The 17,988-nt window shown below is 39.1% G+C and overlaps 1 protein-coding gene across 49 annotated transcripts in view; it reads left to right on the plus strand.

The window, feature by feature from the left end:
* Window positions 1-915: 915 nt before the first annotated feature.
* Window positions 916-17,988, plus strand: part of dock3 (dedicator of cytokinesis 3) — a 406,352-nt gene continuing 389,279 nt past the window's right edge. For all 49 annotated transcript variants that reach the window (XR_015522243.1, XM_087304578.1, XM_087304583.1 and 46 more), the window contains exon 1: window positions 916-1,383. Coding sequence is in view for 48 of the 49 variants with exons in the window: in XM_087304578.1 (XP_087160704.1) it covers window positions 1,347-1,383 (37 nt within the window). In the remaining variant the exon portion in view is untranslated. The remainder of the gene's footprint in view (window positions 1,384-17,988) is intronic.

The raw sequence follows: 17,988 nt of genomic DNA on the forward strand, positions 1-17,988 counted from the left end.
TGACATCCTCATAGCAGCACATGTGACGTCAACTGAATGCACGCTCAAAATGTTTGGATTCGGTTATAAAAGGCGCGCGCTTTGTCATCTGTCAACTGTAAACTGCTAATGGAAATAATGTTACTACAACACGATGTTGTGCAGCTGATGTGTGTGCCATTCTCAGTACAACACTGAAGTAAAACAACCCAACATAGGCTACTTCAATGTTCTCTTAAAGATTGTAAAAAACTAATAATAATAACAAAAATAATGAAATGGATTAATAGTTAAATAATTTGAAGCCAAATTGAAAAATAAAAACACCAACATATATATTATTATTAAATGTATTATTAAATGTATTATTCTCTTAATGAGTGAGTGATAATAATATTATTAACAATCAAAAAATAATAATATTAATAAAAATAATGGTAATTTGGACTGATAATTAAATTATTTAGTACGTCAGACTGGAAAGGAAAAGCCAAAACACACAATTATTAAAGATAATAATGATGATAATAATAATAATAATAATAATAATAATAATAATAATAATAATAATAACTACAATAATATAATAATAAAATAGTAATAATAATAATTATTATTATTATTATAATAATTATTATTATTGTTATTATTATTACTATTATTATTATTATTATTATTATTATTATTACCGATTTAACATTTAAAAAAAAACATTTTTAGGTTGGGAGATCGCACAGGCTGTTATTTTGACTTGACAGTTATTTAGCTTTCGTGTAGTTCCTTCTGAAATAGTGGCTGTAAATGTCCCCTTATTTTAAAATATTGACCATGCTGAACATTGCAGACATGAGTCAATAATCCGGTGCGCTCTGTGGAGCTTTCACCGTTGGAGTAGAGCGCGTGTCCCGTTAAAGAGCGACATCTGCGTCATGTGACGGTGGACGGACTGGGAGATGAAGATGGCGCAGCACCGGCGCTAAGGTCTCCCATTTACACCGTTAAAAATAACGGAAATTCGTATCGATTGCGCGGAAACGAACCCCGCGCGCGCACGCGACTCGAGAACCGCTCAAGGTTAGTTTGTCCTCGCGCTGTTCCGCCGGATTCCTGCGTTAAATCACGACTGCCCGACTCAATGAAATAAATAAATGATCGTCTCCATCAGATGTTGCTGCCGCCGCATCCATAACGGGAAATTCGGACGCACGGATGGGAAACCTGAGCTGACGTGTGAAAGATGTCGATTGTTTGGCGAAACACACGGCTGTGACATAAACACGTCTGATCGTCGGCTTCAACTTTAATGTGTCATCGTACATGACATTTAACTCAAACTCTGCTGATATCTTGGTTATTTTACCGGGATCATGTGGACACCAACCGAGGACGAGAAAATCGGAGTGGGTGAGTTGAAAATATGTTTATTTGTCATTCACGAGATACATAGTTCAAATAAACCTTCATTATCAGTGCTGAAAGTGTTTTATTTGGCTTACACATGATTTGGAGGATTAGATAAGGCAATCTTACTGCCTGTTATGAAAACCTCCCGCTCCACAATGTTGTATATTGTTTATGGTCATAAACGGAACATGTTTTCAGGATTTCATACAGGATTTTACAATAATTCATTATGTAAATCTGTATGCACGACTGTTGAATACTAACGTGATGTTACAGTAGTACACACACTGCTGATGTTGACGATTCTGTACGCGACCGACAGGGGGCGATAAGAGCGATGCGTTTCCAACAGGTGCATGAAGAAAACATAACACTGAGGTCTAACGCTAATCACAGGCATCCGTCCCCAAAACCGTCCACGCAAGCCTCCTAAACAAATGAGCGTTGTCTTGACTGATGTGCACCGTCAGCATGCTGCGGTGGTCGCAGTTTTGTCCGAGAGAGCGTCACAGTAGTGCAATGCCAGTGCTCTTCACACCTCCCCTACAGTGCCTGACACAATCAGACGAGCTTCTTGTCCAAACAGAAGCCAATTGAAACACACACAAACACTCACACACAGGTTTTTAATGCAGCTTCGATTGAACTAATGAATGCGTGAATCATAATCTTGCTGAGGTAAATGAGGAATTTGAAATGTGCGGCTCCTGATGAGTCACCATATTCTTTGGGAACAGCGTTGAGGCTGGGTATGATTGGTCATGTACCTTCTAGCTGTCACATCAGTCAAATAAATGCAGATTAATAAGATGCATTGTTGTGTAGCTGGACTCAGTTCTTTTGGTTCACTTCCTGCACTCGTATGAGTCACGATACAAAATGGCAGCCTTCACTGGTCTATGTTTTCTAGATGTTATTTGCTGGATTTTTGTTGTTGAGTTGTGTAGATTTGATTCATTTCTCAACAAGCATTTTTTTAGTTTAGTTTAGCTGGTTGTGTTTGTGGGATTGTGTACTTAGGGTGACCGCTCTTTTTTCTAAAGTAAAAATAACTCAGAGTAAATCTTAATATCCTTTATACTTTAAAAAGGATTTACTGTTACATGTTTACAAACAATAATTTGGCTGATTGATTTGAGAGAAATTTTAGAGAACTTGCATTTTTCTTAAATTGGCTTTTTAAATTAAAAGTAATTTTTAAGGTATTATGTTAAAAATAAACTATGTGACTATTGCACAATTAATCTGCATGCTTTTTATAGCTCTGGTCACTAAACCCTACTTAAAAAAACAGCTTAAACCAGTCTAGGCTGGTTGGCTGGTTTTAGCTGGTCGACCAGGCTGGTTTTAGAGGGGTTTTGGGCATTTCCAGGTTGGTTTGCAGCCATTTCCAGCCCGGTCTTAGCTGGTCAGGCTGGAAGATGACCAGCTAAAACCAGCTCGGCCAACCTAGCCAGGCTGGGAGCCCAGCTAAAACCAGCTATGTCCAGCTTAAACCAGGCTGGTCAAGCTGGTTTTAGCTTGATTTAGCTGGTCACTTTCCAGCCTGACCATCTAAGACCAGGCTGGAAGTGGCCAAAACCCCTCTAAAACCAGCCTGGTCGACCAGCTAAAACCAGCCAACCAGCCTAGGCTGGTTTAAGGTGGATTTTTTAGCAGGGAAATCATTTCATTAGCAAATAGTTATTGTTAACAGAATTATATTAAATTATTATTAAAAGGAAAAACACTAATTTTTTTTGTAAATCACCAACTCATTAGATAAACTACTGAACTGTATTTAATCAGACATTGAAATGAAAACATAATATAATATCAAATGAAACCCCTTTAACTGATTAATTGATTGATTGATTGATTGATTGATTGATTCATTCATTCATTCATTCATTCATTCATTCATTTTCCTTTGGCTTAGTCTCTGTTTCAGAGGTCACTATAGCAGAATGAACCGCCTACTTATTCAACATGTTTTACAAAGCAGAATTCCAACCTCAACCCAGTACTGGAAAACACCCATACACACTTTCATTTACACACTACGACCAAATTAGTTCATCAGTTCCTCTATAGAAAACCGAAGCACCCGGAGGAAACCTACGCCAACACAGGGAGGACCTGCAAACTCCACACAGAAACACTAACTGACGCAGCCAGGACTCAAACCAGTGACCTTCTTGATGTGATGTGACAGTTTTAAACACTAAGACACTGTGCCACCAATTGCTTCAATATTCAATAAAAATGTTGCTATGCTAACTAGCTAAATTATTAAGCATTACAGTTTTTGAAACTCAAATGTTAAAATTGCACACTGTTATGGTAAAATAAAGTCATGTCTAAAACATAAAATGAAGACTGGGGAGATGAAAAAATAATTTACAATAATATAAATAAATATAATAATATACAGTAGCTGTTACTACCACTAACTAAACTAAAAGTTGATCAAGATTGGAGCTCTTTCGCCAAGCTTTATAACTGTCCTTAACTGAACAATTACACATCTATGAATATTGCAGAGATGTTCTTTTAAAAACAGAGAGCCTTAGACTGCTTTTCTTCCTCGTTATTGCAGGGTCACGTCAATGTGATCGTGCACACCAATGTGCAAAACGGCAGAGACGGTGCTCGCTGCAGAGCCATTTGAGCAGAGCTGAGCTCCAGCGAGGGGGAGCATGAGCTCTCGCTCATCCTCCTATAAGCTGTTTTAATGCGTACACCAACCCCACCCCTAACCCTACCCCCAGTGACATCACTCGTAGAAGAAGTGCAAGAAAGGATGAGCGAGAGCTCAAGCTCCCCCTCGCTGAAGCTCAGCCCTGCCCAAATGGCTCTGCAGCGAGCACCACTTGAAACGGCATGCGTAAAAGCGTAATGCTCGTGTTTTTGTTCACCAATCAGGTTGGCACTTCTGTTGACGTGCACGGAGCTGGTGAAGTTACAGTAAACAGCACTTGGAAACTGTCAATGAACGTGAAAACTGTCAATGCGAGCGCTCATTGAAGAAGATGCTCAGAGGCGATATGAACAAGGAGTTGTTTATTGTTCTGTTAAACATTAACCATTTCTTCATCGCTAGAACTGAAACTGCTGCTTGAACCATCCATAGCAACAAGTGGGTTGTTGCTTGAGTGGATACGTTTGCGGCCGGAATTATTTCTATTATTTATTAAATTTCTCATTTGTTGTATTTTATTAACGTCTACCCCCACCCCAACCCTGATCCCAACCGTCACAGTAATGTAAAAACTGTAGTTGTACCGAGTATTAGTTATGTTATCTATTAAATTACCCAATAAAATGTATTTTTTAATGCCTACCCCCACCCCAACCCTAAACCCAACCGTCACAGTAATGTAAAAACTGTAGTTGTACCGAGTATTAGTTATGTTATCTATTAAATTACCCAATAAAATGTATTTTTTAATGCCTACCCCCACCCCAACCCTAAACCCAACCCTCACAGTACTGTAAAAAAATTAATTATTGTTATACAGTGTCATAAAAAAATGCTGCTTTATTAATGTGCATATCGCACTTCCGGCCGGCCGCATATCCAATATAGGCTGTTTCTCAATTCCAAGAACGCAGAGAACGGACTTGCGTTCTTGTGGAGACCAGTCTTGCCAGGTGTCCTCGGAAGAACGAACTCAGTTGACTGCGTGGGCAGAGAACGCGTCCTTTGAGAAATGAGATGCTGCGTTCTTCCTGATGGTCATGTGACCTTCACGCGTTTTAAATAGTAAATTATTTAAACATTACAGCATTCATACAACGATTTATTGTTTCCCCCCTCTTCAAAATATATACTTTGCATAAAAACATTATAAATATACTCTGCACAATATAAATAAAACAGATTTTAATACGAATTTCAGCAAACAAACAACCCTTAATGTGTTTATTCCTTTATTAAGATGTTCATGTTAATGTTTACTTTCAATGTTTAAATAAGTGATATCTCTGAACTTTAATAATAAATCTAAATAAAATGCTGCGCTTCCCACCACCAGTCGCAATGACTTCTGGGACTTCCAGAGCGAGTTCGCTGCTCAAGTCTGCATCAGTGCGTCCTCGATATCAAGATCACATCCGGGAAGTTTCAAGCGTCCTCCGTACTTGCGGTCTTGAGTATTGCAACTGAACTTAGGCAGCTGATGATGACGTTGCACGAGAAAACGAGGACGCAAGACCACTAAAGTACGCATATTGAGAAACAGCACTAGACTTTACCCAACAAGTGTGTCAACTTTGTCTTCTTCTTCTGTGTTACAAGCGGGTGTCAGAAGCTTAAAGTTGTGTAGCGCCATCTAACATCAAGGAGTGATTTTGCATACTCTTGCTTGATGCCAGTGAAAATCGTTTGGGATTGACTCCGGAAACACGTCTTAAAAAATGAGGACGATAAACGCAACTGAAAAGCGTCCCATTATGTACGAGCCAGGCCCGGATTGGCTAATCGGGAGGACTGGGAGAATTCCCGGTGGGCCGGTCCGTTTTTTGGCCGCGAGGGCCGGTGTCCCTAGCTCCAGAATCTGTTGCTCTCAGCAGTCACACTTTTTAAATTAATTATATATATTTTTTACTTCTTATTGATTATTTTACCGCAACTCTGCTCTTTTTATCTATTTTCTCGCAGCCTGGTTAATGATGATATAAGTTAGACGACCCACCACTTATTGCACAGCTGTTGTGGTCCAATGATTAGCACGTTAGGTTACGACACTGCGGACCCGGCTTTGATCCTCGTTTAAGTAGTTTTTTTTTTTTTTTTTCATTTTTATTGTTAAGACATAATACTGTAAGGGTTGTTGAACATTTGAAGTTCTAAAGCAGCTGTTTTCTCAAAAAAAAGACGTGATAGTGTAATTAGAAACTGAATTGGAAATGTCCTTATTTTAATATAGTCAGTCGTAAACTGAGGTGGGCCGGTCTGAGGCTTGAAACTCCAGGGCTGAAAAGGAGTCCCACTCCGGCCCTGGTACAAGCCTTAAGTTTAAACTTCGGGAGCAACATTACCTTAGACTCGGCTTATTTGTCAGAAGCTGTCTGCTTTAGCTTGAACGGCTATATTTTAAGAGCTGCAGAACTAGAAACTTACAGGAACAGGCCGACTATCTGGCATCCGGAGGAGCAGGTCTGTCAGAAGCATGGGAGTTTTACATTCCGAAGCAGCAGAAGGTGGAAACTCATGGATGTTCTCCAAAAAAGATCGACCCCCCCGAGATTCTGGCACGGCGTTGATAAACAGCTATTCACGCTGGCTCTGTGTGAATGGGGCTTTGTGATGCAATGGCCTTGTTGAATGTGATGCTAACCCCGCAGCCTGCTAATGCACCACACAGTTCACATCAATAAAGGCCGTTTCTGTTTTTACTCTGGAAAACATGTCGGATCAATAGTGTGTTTAATATTTCAGCTTATATTAGAGGTATTTTATATCATTTAATACAAGGCCACTGCAGAACATATAATATAAATGATAAAACGTGAACATTTTGATGTTGTAAACTTGAGTATCATATTTGAGATGATGATTACTACTATACGTGACACATTCCATCCTTTATTATCATTTTGAGGACAATGCTGCCAAAAGATTGGCTTCATTTTAGCAATTACTGTCTTCAGCTCTGCTTTCTCTACATAAGTCGTAGGTGACTTTGTTGATATAATGGAGATAATAGGAGGAAACCTTCTGTAGGAGTGGTAGACTGCCCAATTTTGTGGTTAAAGAGCCAGATTTCCACATAATGCCTAGAGGTGCTGTATAATTTACTAATGCACACAATTACATCCCATTTTGATCTGGCATTGCATAACGTTATTTCCTTGGGGCATTGGCAAATGACAGCACTCATGCTGCGTCCCGTTCAAAGCCGAATGGGGGATATTCAGGCATTGATTTTTCAGAATTGTGTATACATAGTGCTTTGTTGATCGATGTTTGGAACATAATATGTAAGGGAACAAAATGGTGGGCGATCATTTGTCTTTGCATGGTTATTAACTTAAAAATTGTTGATGGTACTTCATTATTCTTGACTTTTCTGTTACTTAAAAGTTTCTCGCTGAATTTTCTGGTTGTGCAGACTGCTGTGTTTGTTGTCTTGAACCTATACTGACACCTAGTGGTGTGGATGTAATAGAAAACAAAACTTTTCGTTCCTTTGCTATTGGAAAAGTCCAGTATTTGTGAGCATTTTATTATATTAAATCATTTATTTTCTTTTCGGCTTAATCCCTTTATTAATTTGGGGTTGCCACAGCGGAATGAACTGCCAACTTATCCAGGCTATGTTTTACACAACAAATGCTCTTCCAGCTGCAACCCATCACTGGGAAATGCATGCAGAACATGCAAACTCCACACAGAAACGCTAACTGACTCAGCCGGGGCTTGAACCAACAACCTTCTTGCTGTGAGGCAAACTTGCTACCAACAGTGCAGCCCATTTTATTATATTTTGCAATATTTATCAATATTATTAACAATATTATTCTGTTAGCAAATGTGTCCAGTTTTACCAAGATAGAGGAAATTGTAATCAGCTGGTGATGTGATTTTCAACATGGCTGCTTCCTTGAAGTAGCTCATCTATGTAAAACTATAGCTGAGTCCCAAATGGCACACTATATACTATGTTCTTCTGCACTTACACACTTAACAGCATACATGTAGTGTCATCCCAAAAGGAACACTAATGGGTTTTACTAAGCGGAAAGTCAACCCGTTTCCTAGATGGCATTTGACGGTTGCCATATCAGTGAAATAAATGACCAAAATACCAAATAATACCTGCCATGGGTATAACCAAATTCACTACCGGGAGGCACTATAAACACTCTCGCAGGAGAAATTTGCTTTCACAATACACAGTAAATAAAGTAATCCAACACAAGCGCCTGATAGCTTCGGCCCTTCCGCTACATGAGCAAAGCAGCGACTGCTGAGTGTGTGAAGTGTCCCGCATAACACACTTCATTGTACCGGTTGAATGAGTCTATCATTCGGGTAATTAAAGTGCACTTATTATTGTTCGAGTTTTCAGTATGAATGCACTACTGACACGATTCTCACTACAAAACAGCATAGAATAGTGCAAAAACATGTGGTTTGGAACTCACTTAAAATGTCTCTTTTGCCTAGTGATATAGCTTACTGTACATCTTTATAATAAAAATATGACACAGCTCCACTAAAAGAAGATGTTTAGCATTAGCATTGTAGCAATACATCAACTAGGTTGATCAATCAGACCGTATTTTGAAATGTTGTGCAACTTGCTGTCTAGATAGTAGACAAATACTCAATTTTGGTTAAGGTAGGAGGTTTATTTTAATCATTAGCACTTAGCAGTTAGCATGCACTGACAGACATGAGAGCACTCATTCAGCCCTGTTTTAGGTTTGTGTTTTTGACTGGAGAAAGCGATCGCTAAAGAATAGCTAAATGGCTTTAAATAAAAATTAAGTGTGTGTGTGTGTTGCATGTGTTATTATGATATCGACTTAGTACTAGTGTTGTCAGGATACTAGAATTATGGTACCTATTTTTACTGAAATGTTAAAAACTTCCTTTTGCCGCTTAATCCATTTTAGCCCACCGGCAACTATAGCTGCCACCGTTCATAGTTGTCATTTTCCTTTTATAAGTAATTTTCTACATGTTGTTTGTTTATTTCTCAACAACATGCAAGCAAACAACCAAATAAAAGATTTCAAGAAAGAAAAATAGGAATTGATTTACTTCCTGTCACATGAGGCCTTCAACTTCCTACCCCTAATTCCAGGATGCAAAATAGAGGCAAACCCTCCCAAATAAAGCCAGATTTCATCTTACTAAAAATAATTTGTTCACAAATGTATATCAGCATAATCATGAAGGTCTCTATATTCATCCGAATAAAACAAATCTTTCAAGAGATCCATAGTATTTTGTATACTTTGTCAAATGTTTAAGTGGCAACCGATAGGCAAATACCTTACAAGTATATAAGTCATGGGGCATTAGGGAATAATGCGTTAATAAGTTAATAAATCAAGGTAATTAGTCTTGTTTAATGATTTAGCTTTCATAATACTCCATCTAAATATAACTTGACCATTTAACTCTACTTTGAAGTCGCCTTTTTTGATACACAATTTGATACACAGCAAAGTTAACATCTCTCACGGGTCCCACTCCCACAACGAGAGTTAAAATAACACTGGGGCAGAGTTAAAGTGCTGAGTGAACAGAGAATAATGAAGTTCTGCTGTTAAAAAGCAGAATCCCTGAAGACAAACACAAAACTACAACCGAATACAGTCACAACCTTAGGCTCTGCTGTCCACACAAACATGGGTTTGTCTGAATTTTGTGAAAACCCTGTAGAAAATAAAAGCAAAACATGTTTGTATAGGACAATATTACAAAGCTACATGCAACCAATTTAAATGGGTTAAACACAGCTGATTTGTGTTCACATGCTCAACAGAAATGACTGTGATTGGCCATGAAGGTCATCGCACTTCATTGCACTGCACAGATCACAACACAAACAGACACTGGAGCATTTTAAAGCCAGTTGGCATTGTGACAAATACCGTGACAGTATCGTGACAACACTAATTTTGTGTGGATGTAGCAATATGTAAAAGTTTTCTTTACTGACGCTATTAAATGTGATATTTAAATAAAAACACAATGTGCTTGTGCAAACGTCTTTTAATGAACAAAAATTGGAAAGTGCCAATCACTGAATCAAGCCAAAGTATGTCCTTTCTGATATAAGACTTTCTCGGTTGGGAATTTTGGTTGAATTGAAACTTCTAAGCATCAACACTCAGCATAATCTGATCGACACAGTAATGCTAAAAGCACTCATCTTCTCTCTTTTGAGATTTGTTTGTGACCTTTATACAACTTAGAAGGAAGGAGTTAACAGGCAAATGGAGGAACTATTCTGTCCTTTTATTGAATCTGTATTGGATGGACAGGCATAGACACTGAGCACAGGGAACACTTTGGATATTTGCTGCTGAATATTCATCTTTGCTTAATGATGAGGCTGCGCTACCTTAGAATATTGTAGAAGGATGTGATTGTGGGCTGTCAAAGGGACGGAGTGAAAAGGAGGGTGTCCGGTGTTGTTCACTAGATCATTAAATGCAGTTATGAGCCATCACACCTGCCTGTGGCAGTGTTGGGGCTTTCAGAAGTGTTGATGGAGGTGTTCTGCAGGCACTGTGAGAACATTTATTCAAAAAGGAGGTGGCGGAAAGTTTGTTTGCTCGCTAAGCTGTCACATTTCAGACTGCAGGTACCTATTAGCCATGTTTGCTAAGGATGATACCTTAAATGATGCATGAGTTGTGCTGTTACTTTTTTAGGTTTCTACCCGGTGGTAATAACCAGGGAGGGATAGATATGCTTAATTTCATCATTATTATTGCTTATTATCTTTAAAATTTTGTTTAGAAACGATATATAATTGGGCGGTGCAGTGGCGCAGTAGGTAGTGCTGTCGCCTCACAGCAAGAAGGTCGCTGGGTCACTGGTTTGAACCTCAGCTCAGTTGGCGTTCCTGTGTGGAGTTTGCATGTTCTCCCTGCCTTCGCGTGAGTTTCCTCCGGGTTTCCCCCCACAGTCCAAAGACATGCGGTACGGGTGAACTGGGTAGGCTAAATTGTCCGTAGTGTGTGTGTCTGTGTGAATGTGTCTGTGGATCTCTCCCAGAGATGGGTTGTGGCTGGAAGGGCATCCGCTGCGTAAAAACTTGCTAGATAAGTTGGCGGTTCATTCCGCTGTGGCGACCCCGGATTAATAAAAGGGACTAAGCCGACAAGAAAGTGAATGAATGAACGATATATAATTTGGCCTAAACTAAAAGCTTGTTCTATTTGGAAGTTAATGAATCCTAATTTTGGTTGGAATTTTTTGAGCCTGACTACTAAACAAAACCAGCTTTCGGAAATGATCTGCTTCACATTTATTTTCTGATTGGGTTGAAAACAATAACACTTAAAACTAGCATTTTTTTTAATACATATTTGATATGGGCACCAATATATGCTGTATGAATTAGCAACGTTAGCTTAAATCATGCGGCTTATTGAGGTGTTTATTTAATTTACCGCATTATACCTACAATTTGCACCTGACAAAATATAAATCCGTAACCAAGTGTGCTTGGTTCCAAAAAGTCACAGATTTAATTAACTAAAGATCTGTGGTAGCAATATGAAACTAGCTCCAAATAAACTGCCAAGAGAGATCATCAGTGTAATCTGCATGCCAATATTATTTCTTTTACTGCAATAAGATTAATGACTAATAATTAATTTTGAAAATATGGCCATACACTCAAAGCGCTTCACAATCATGAGGGGGGGTTTCTCCACACCACTACCAGTGTGCAGCATCCACTTGGATGATGCGAAGGCTGCCACAGGACAACGGCGCCAGTGCGCTCACCACACACCAGCTATTGGTGGAGTGGAGGGACAGTGATAGAGCCAATTCGGTGGAAGGGGATGATTGGGAGGCCATGATCGTAAGGGCCGATATAGGGACTTTGGCCAGGACACCGGGGTTACACCCCTGCTCTTTCACGAGAAGTGCCATGGGATTTTTAATTAACGTCTCATCCGAAAGACGGCGCCCAATGACAGTGTAGTGTCCTCTTCACTTTTACTGGGGCATTAGGACTCACACAGACCACAGGTTGAGCGCCCCCTGCTGACCTCACTAACACCACTTCCAACAGCAACCTAGTGTTCCCTAGTGGTCTCCCATCCAGGTACTGACCAGGCTCAGCCCTGCTTAGCTTCAATGAGTAACCGGTCTTGGGCTGCAGGGTGATATGACTGTAAACAATAACAATAACATAAACAATGTTGTGTAATACCTATTTTCTGCAGGTGGTGGAAAACTCACTAGCATGTTTTTCAGACTTCAGTCAAGTATTGACATTTGAATTTGACTTTTCTAAATGTGCAGACTTAACACATAACTGTTTGATGATATTTGGGCATCAGCTGCTTTGGAAAGTACTGATAATTCATTAGGGAAAACATCGTCTCTCTGCTGTTTCAAATGACGTTTCACTGTTCCTATCTTTTCCTACACTTTTAAACACAAAGGTACTGGAGGTGTCTCTTGGGCAGTATCTTTATACATATTGGTGCCCACATAGTCCACAGTGGTACCTCAAAGGTGCATATAGTACCCATAAGTGTCACAGTTGCTGTTAGGGGAAAAGGAGCGAGGACTCAAATGCAGTAACTTGATGGGTTTATTATAGAAATAAAATAAAATTTAAAACAAACTACCCCGAGGGGGAAAACATTAACAATACAAATAAACACACAAACAAACTTGACTGGGCAGGCTGGCAGGGATCAGGACTGGAGATTACGACAGGACGGGGCAATAAACGACAACGAACTGGCACAGGACAGCAGACATGAGTAGAATATAAGCAGAAATAACACACAAACAGGTGAACATAATAAACTAATAACGAGTTAACAAGGAGAGTGGGAATAGACAATAGACGGAGGAGCACATGACACACAAACACCACAAGCCATTTGCTCTCATAAAGCTGTGGTCACATTAGAGTTTGAGCATGCAATATTCTGTTGTGCGGCGCTGCGGAAAGGGGCGGGATTAAACAAGATTATTAGACATTTAAAAAAGCGAGCGATTGCTCCATGTTTTCAATTTCTGTCCAGAGATGTCATGTTTTGATCCTCGATTGGTCTCACGCAGTCAAGTGATGCGATTTCGCAGGTCAGAGTTCACCAAGCTTAAACTTTGCACTGCAGCAACCTGCGAAACTTAAAGAGCCCATATTATGGGTTTTTGAAAATGCCCTTCCATGTAGTGTGTTACACAGCTCTAAGTGAAGTGAAGTATCCAGCTAAGGCTTAAATCTGTTAGTGTACAGTGTTAAAAACTGTTGATTCATCTATAAAAGAGTCGACTCATAGTGCTTCAAACGAGTCGCCTTGATACCGAGTCATTAGGTGTTTCGCCATGACGTACGAACAAAACCAAGTTATTTACGTGCACGCGCAAACCCGGGAGATTTGAAACCTGCGGCCCCGCCCTCTGACACAGAAACCCACACACACACCCACAAACACACACACACACACACAAACATGCTAGTCGATTGAAGTCACACTGCAGATGGATATATTGAGTCTCTACCCAAAGATGAAACCTCAGCATTATAACCAAGCAGTTGGAAACTACTGGAAACTTCTGGAAACTACATGCTACAAAGAATACTTCATCGGCGTTTGTTAAAGGAAGAATCAGTAAAGAGTAATGTTTTTCAGTAACTTACTGATGGACATGTCAGGAGGGGTTTCTTCCTCCATTTCTCAAGTGTAAGTACGTGCGATTAAAGTTGCCTTTTTTACTCGAGCTTGCAAATGTATTTAGTTGTGAGTTGTTACTTATAACGGCGTATACTGTATCAGGTTAACTCGATATATTCTCATATCGCGTGCAAAGCCACGTTAAAAACTCGACGCGAGCTGCCTTGTTTACGGAGCTCCGTGGAGTGTAGTGTGTTTGTGCGTGTGTGTGTGTGTGTGCGCGCTATCGTCCGAAGGTGTGTGTGTGTGTTTGTGTGTGTGTGTGTGTGTGTGTGTGTGTGTGTGTGTGTGCGTGTGCGTGTGTGTGCGCTCGCGCGTGTTGTCGTCCATAGGAGGGTTAAGTGTTTGTGTGTGTGCGCGCGCACAAGGAAGAGGGCAATATGTGTGTGTGTGTGTCTGTGAAAAGAGCAGAGTGAGACAAGCTAGAAGATCTCCTCAACTGTTTTTGGAGTTTTTGCTCAATAAAATAGTTAGTCGTCTGTATTTACATTCACCCACTGGCAGCTAAAATCCACGCCTTACACTATCGAGCGTGTATGAACTGTGATTACTTTTATATTGCTGATTAGCTGTTTGGCATTTCACTCACTGACTGAAGGCAGTCAACCAATCGCAACAGACTGTCATCGGTCCAATCAGCGCAGATTAGCTTCACACTAAGGAGGGGTTTGGGAACAAATGAATCACTGGACGATTCATACGGGAATCGCTGGGATAATTAGGTAAAAATAAATGCAGATTATAAGACCATGAAAGTGTTTTTTGACCTTGCATGCATATTAGACTGTTGCTGGAGACCCTTACAACCAAGATATGACTCTATTTCATGTATAATATGGGCTCATTAACGCATGACCCTGCGTTTCCGGTCTGACGCATTCGCGTGCGTATGAATGGAAGTCTACGGGAGGAAAAGCCTAGTGTGACTGCAGCTTCAAACAGGACAAGAACATACAACCAATGAGAGAACTCATTAACCGCGTGTTCACAATAAAGCTGCGGTCACACTAGAGTTTGTGTGTGCGAAATTCGGTCATACGGCGCTGCGAAAAGGGGCGGGATTAAACAAGATTATAAGACATTAAAAAGCGAGCGATGGCTCCATATTCTAAATTTCTGTCCAGAGAGGTCATGTTTTGATCCTCGATTGGTCACATGCAGTCAAGTGACACGATTCCACAAATTGTATAACTCATGCAGGGTTCAACGCTAAGGATTTTTTCTACTGGTCCGATCGGGCAAGTGATTTAGATTTTTACTTGCCCTGCCAAAATTTTCACTGGCTCCACCAAAAAAAAGGGAAGTTAATAGCTATTTTTTAACCACATCTTTTAAATAATGTGTCAAAAATAAAGTCTGTAAATCTAGAATTTCAATACTTAAAAAACAGTTGTAAATATAAGTGTTATGCAAACAAAAAGAGCAGTATGGAAAATGTGAAGGCATTTTATTGCAGTTTGAAATTATTTTAAAAAAGGTGGCTGACTTGTCAAACTGATGGCAAACTATGCATAACATCACTTCATTTTTATTTTGTCGTGTTGTTTCCAAGTAAATGTCTACTTCCAACACGTTAGAGACAGACATTTTCGTTTAGCCTTTTAATTTGATGTTGCCGGCATGTTGCTGTTTCTACGCTGTACTGGTTGTTACCAGGTTACAAAAAAAAAAAAAAAAAATAGCATGGTCAAATCAATCAGATAAGACGAATCAGAAAGCAATATGTTGTTAACGACATTACAGAGAAGGTAGCATTTAAAGATTTAAAAGCACAAACTTAAAATGCACGCAATTGACAAATAGTCACAGACAAATTAAATGTTAGTGACAAGGCAGAACTGTCCCAATCGGGCCATAATGATCCGGTCTACTGTCCCAAGTGTCTCTCACGCTGGCCCTGGGCCACCGGGCAGTCCTTATTGTTGAGCCCTGTCATGTATCATGTATTGCCGGTAACTTTTCACCCATGATGCATCTCCAAAATGTCTGATTGTGCTGAATATCAGCAAGGGCTGAACACAGGGAGAAAGATACAGACAGATGAGACAATAACAAGGCACAAAACACAGTAGATGTCAACAGTCGATACCTCCACCGAACTGTTTACAGCCAACCTGAACCAGAGGGAGCTTGTTCACATGTTCAGTCACAAATGTCACCATTGCAATGCAAGCAGACATGAACATTTGGGAGGGGAAGCTTGATGGGGGAGTACAATTGGCAAGCAAGACCTGTCATCGGGGAGCCCCACACAAACTCACGCCTGCTTCATTTTGTGAGGTTCCTCTACGCGCTCTCCTGCTGAACGCTTGGTAGAGGCAGCGGACGTCAATTATATAAAAAAGTGTCAGCTCCTGATCGTTACACTTACTTCGTCTTCGATCGCGCATTTGAAAGCTTCATTCTTAATGAAGTCTTATGGTCAGCCTATAGCCTCAGAGCAGCGTGACTTGGTCTAATGGGTTTCTGTGGAGATGATTGATAGTTTTGCTTTTTATTAGTGTCTGCTTATTGTTTTATGCATTATGTAGTTCATAATAATGTTGAATATCAGTTCAGTTGAAAAATGTGCAGCTAATGCTTTTGGAAGTCTTGCATGCTCACCAATGCTGAATGTTTAATATAGTAAAAATGCTGATAAAGTGAGATATTATTATTATTATATATATATATATATATATATATATATATATATATATATATATATATATATATATATATATATATATATATATATTAGTGCTGTCAATCGATTAAAAAAAATTAACTAATTAATCGCACTTCTAAAAAAAAATTAATCGCGATTAATTGCGATTAATCACATTTAAAAGACTGAAACTTGTAATTTTGGCTTTTCGAGTGTAAAATTAATGTAAACGCGAGACAAATACTATTTAAATTCAAAATATAATTCATTATAAGAATTTTTGTTTACTTGTAACACAGATTTCTTCATGTAAACAACATACCCACAATAAACCATCAAGATTCTGGCTTGACAGCCATATTTATTACAGAAAAAAAAACACAGGCATGTTAATGCCATTTGAATTTCAAAACAATCAATGCCAATAAAGAAAACATTGATTTCCATGTTGGATTCTAAGTAGACTGCAAAAAAATGCCAAAATACAGGCATTGCAGATATGGAAAACTATAATAATAATAATATAGTATTGAAAATCTGTGCATGCCCTTGAATAGGTTTACCAACTCCCATTCTATAAAAGCACAAAAGCCATATATAGGAAATAACGAGAGTTGACAAATTAAAAAACTACATTTTTTTTATTTATTATTAAAATAAAATTATAATCCACACTGGAAATGTGGGTGCCTGTGTGTTTTGAGGGAGCCTAGAAAATAATGAGCATAACAAAAACTGCCTGCTGACGCACACAGTTAATGTTGATTAATAAAATAAAGATAAATAATAATAAAAGCAATGTATCAGAGACCCTTAAAAAACATGTTTAACTCAACAATGAAACATCAAATGTAGCTAACAGCTTTTACATTGTCAATCAAATGAACTTAAACAATTAAAAAATGCAACAAATATTTGTTTGGGCAGAAGTTCAGACGCAAAAGCCTGCTCTCCCGCGGGGCGGACCTGCGCGTGAGAAACAGCCGTGACTCTCTATTTTGACAAATACACAACTACGTTACACAGAGCCCAACATGGAAGATTGTGATTGGGTCAGCCCAATGTCAATAAAGAAAAGAACCAATGGGCTGCGGATTATGTCACCCGGCTCTGTCCGGAAAAGAAACATCTTACTTTCAGAGCGTGACAAACAGCTCGCAGCACCGTCAGTCACTGAGGCAGAAAGACATGACAGTCTGCTGAGTGTTTTATTGGCCGATCAGATCATAAGAAGATGATCAGCCCGGCCCAAAAAGTACGTCGAAACAGCGGGAAACTTGCGGGCGTCTGCCCTGGCCACAACAGAAAAAAAAAAACCAAAAAAACTTTGTTAATTGCGTTAATTTTTTTTAACGCGTTAATGATTTCAAATTAATCGCATGCGTTAACGTGTTAATTTTGACAGCGCTATTATATATATATATATATATATATATATATATATATATATATATATATATATATAATTTATTACACAATGTAATTGATTGATCAGACAGATGCAGTTATAATTTTTCACATCATTTCATTTCAGATTCTTTGGAATTTATTGTAACATGCTAATTTGGTGCTATAGAAAT

This window comes from Danio rerio, chromosome 22 (genome assembly GCF_052040795.2).
Source record: "Danio rerio strain M-AB ecotype USA chromosome 22, GRCz13ab, whole genome shotgun sequence".
NCBI classification, from domain to species: Eukaryota; Metazoa; Chordata; class Actinopteri; order Cypriniformes; family Danionidae; genus Danio; species Danio rerio.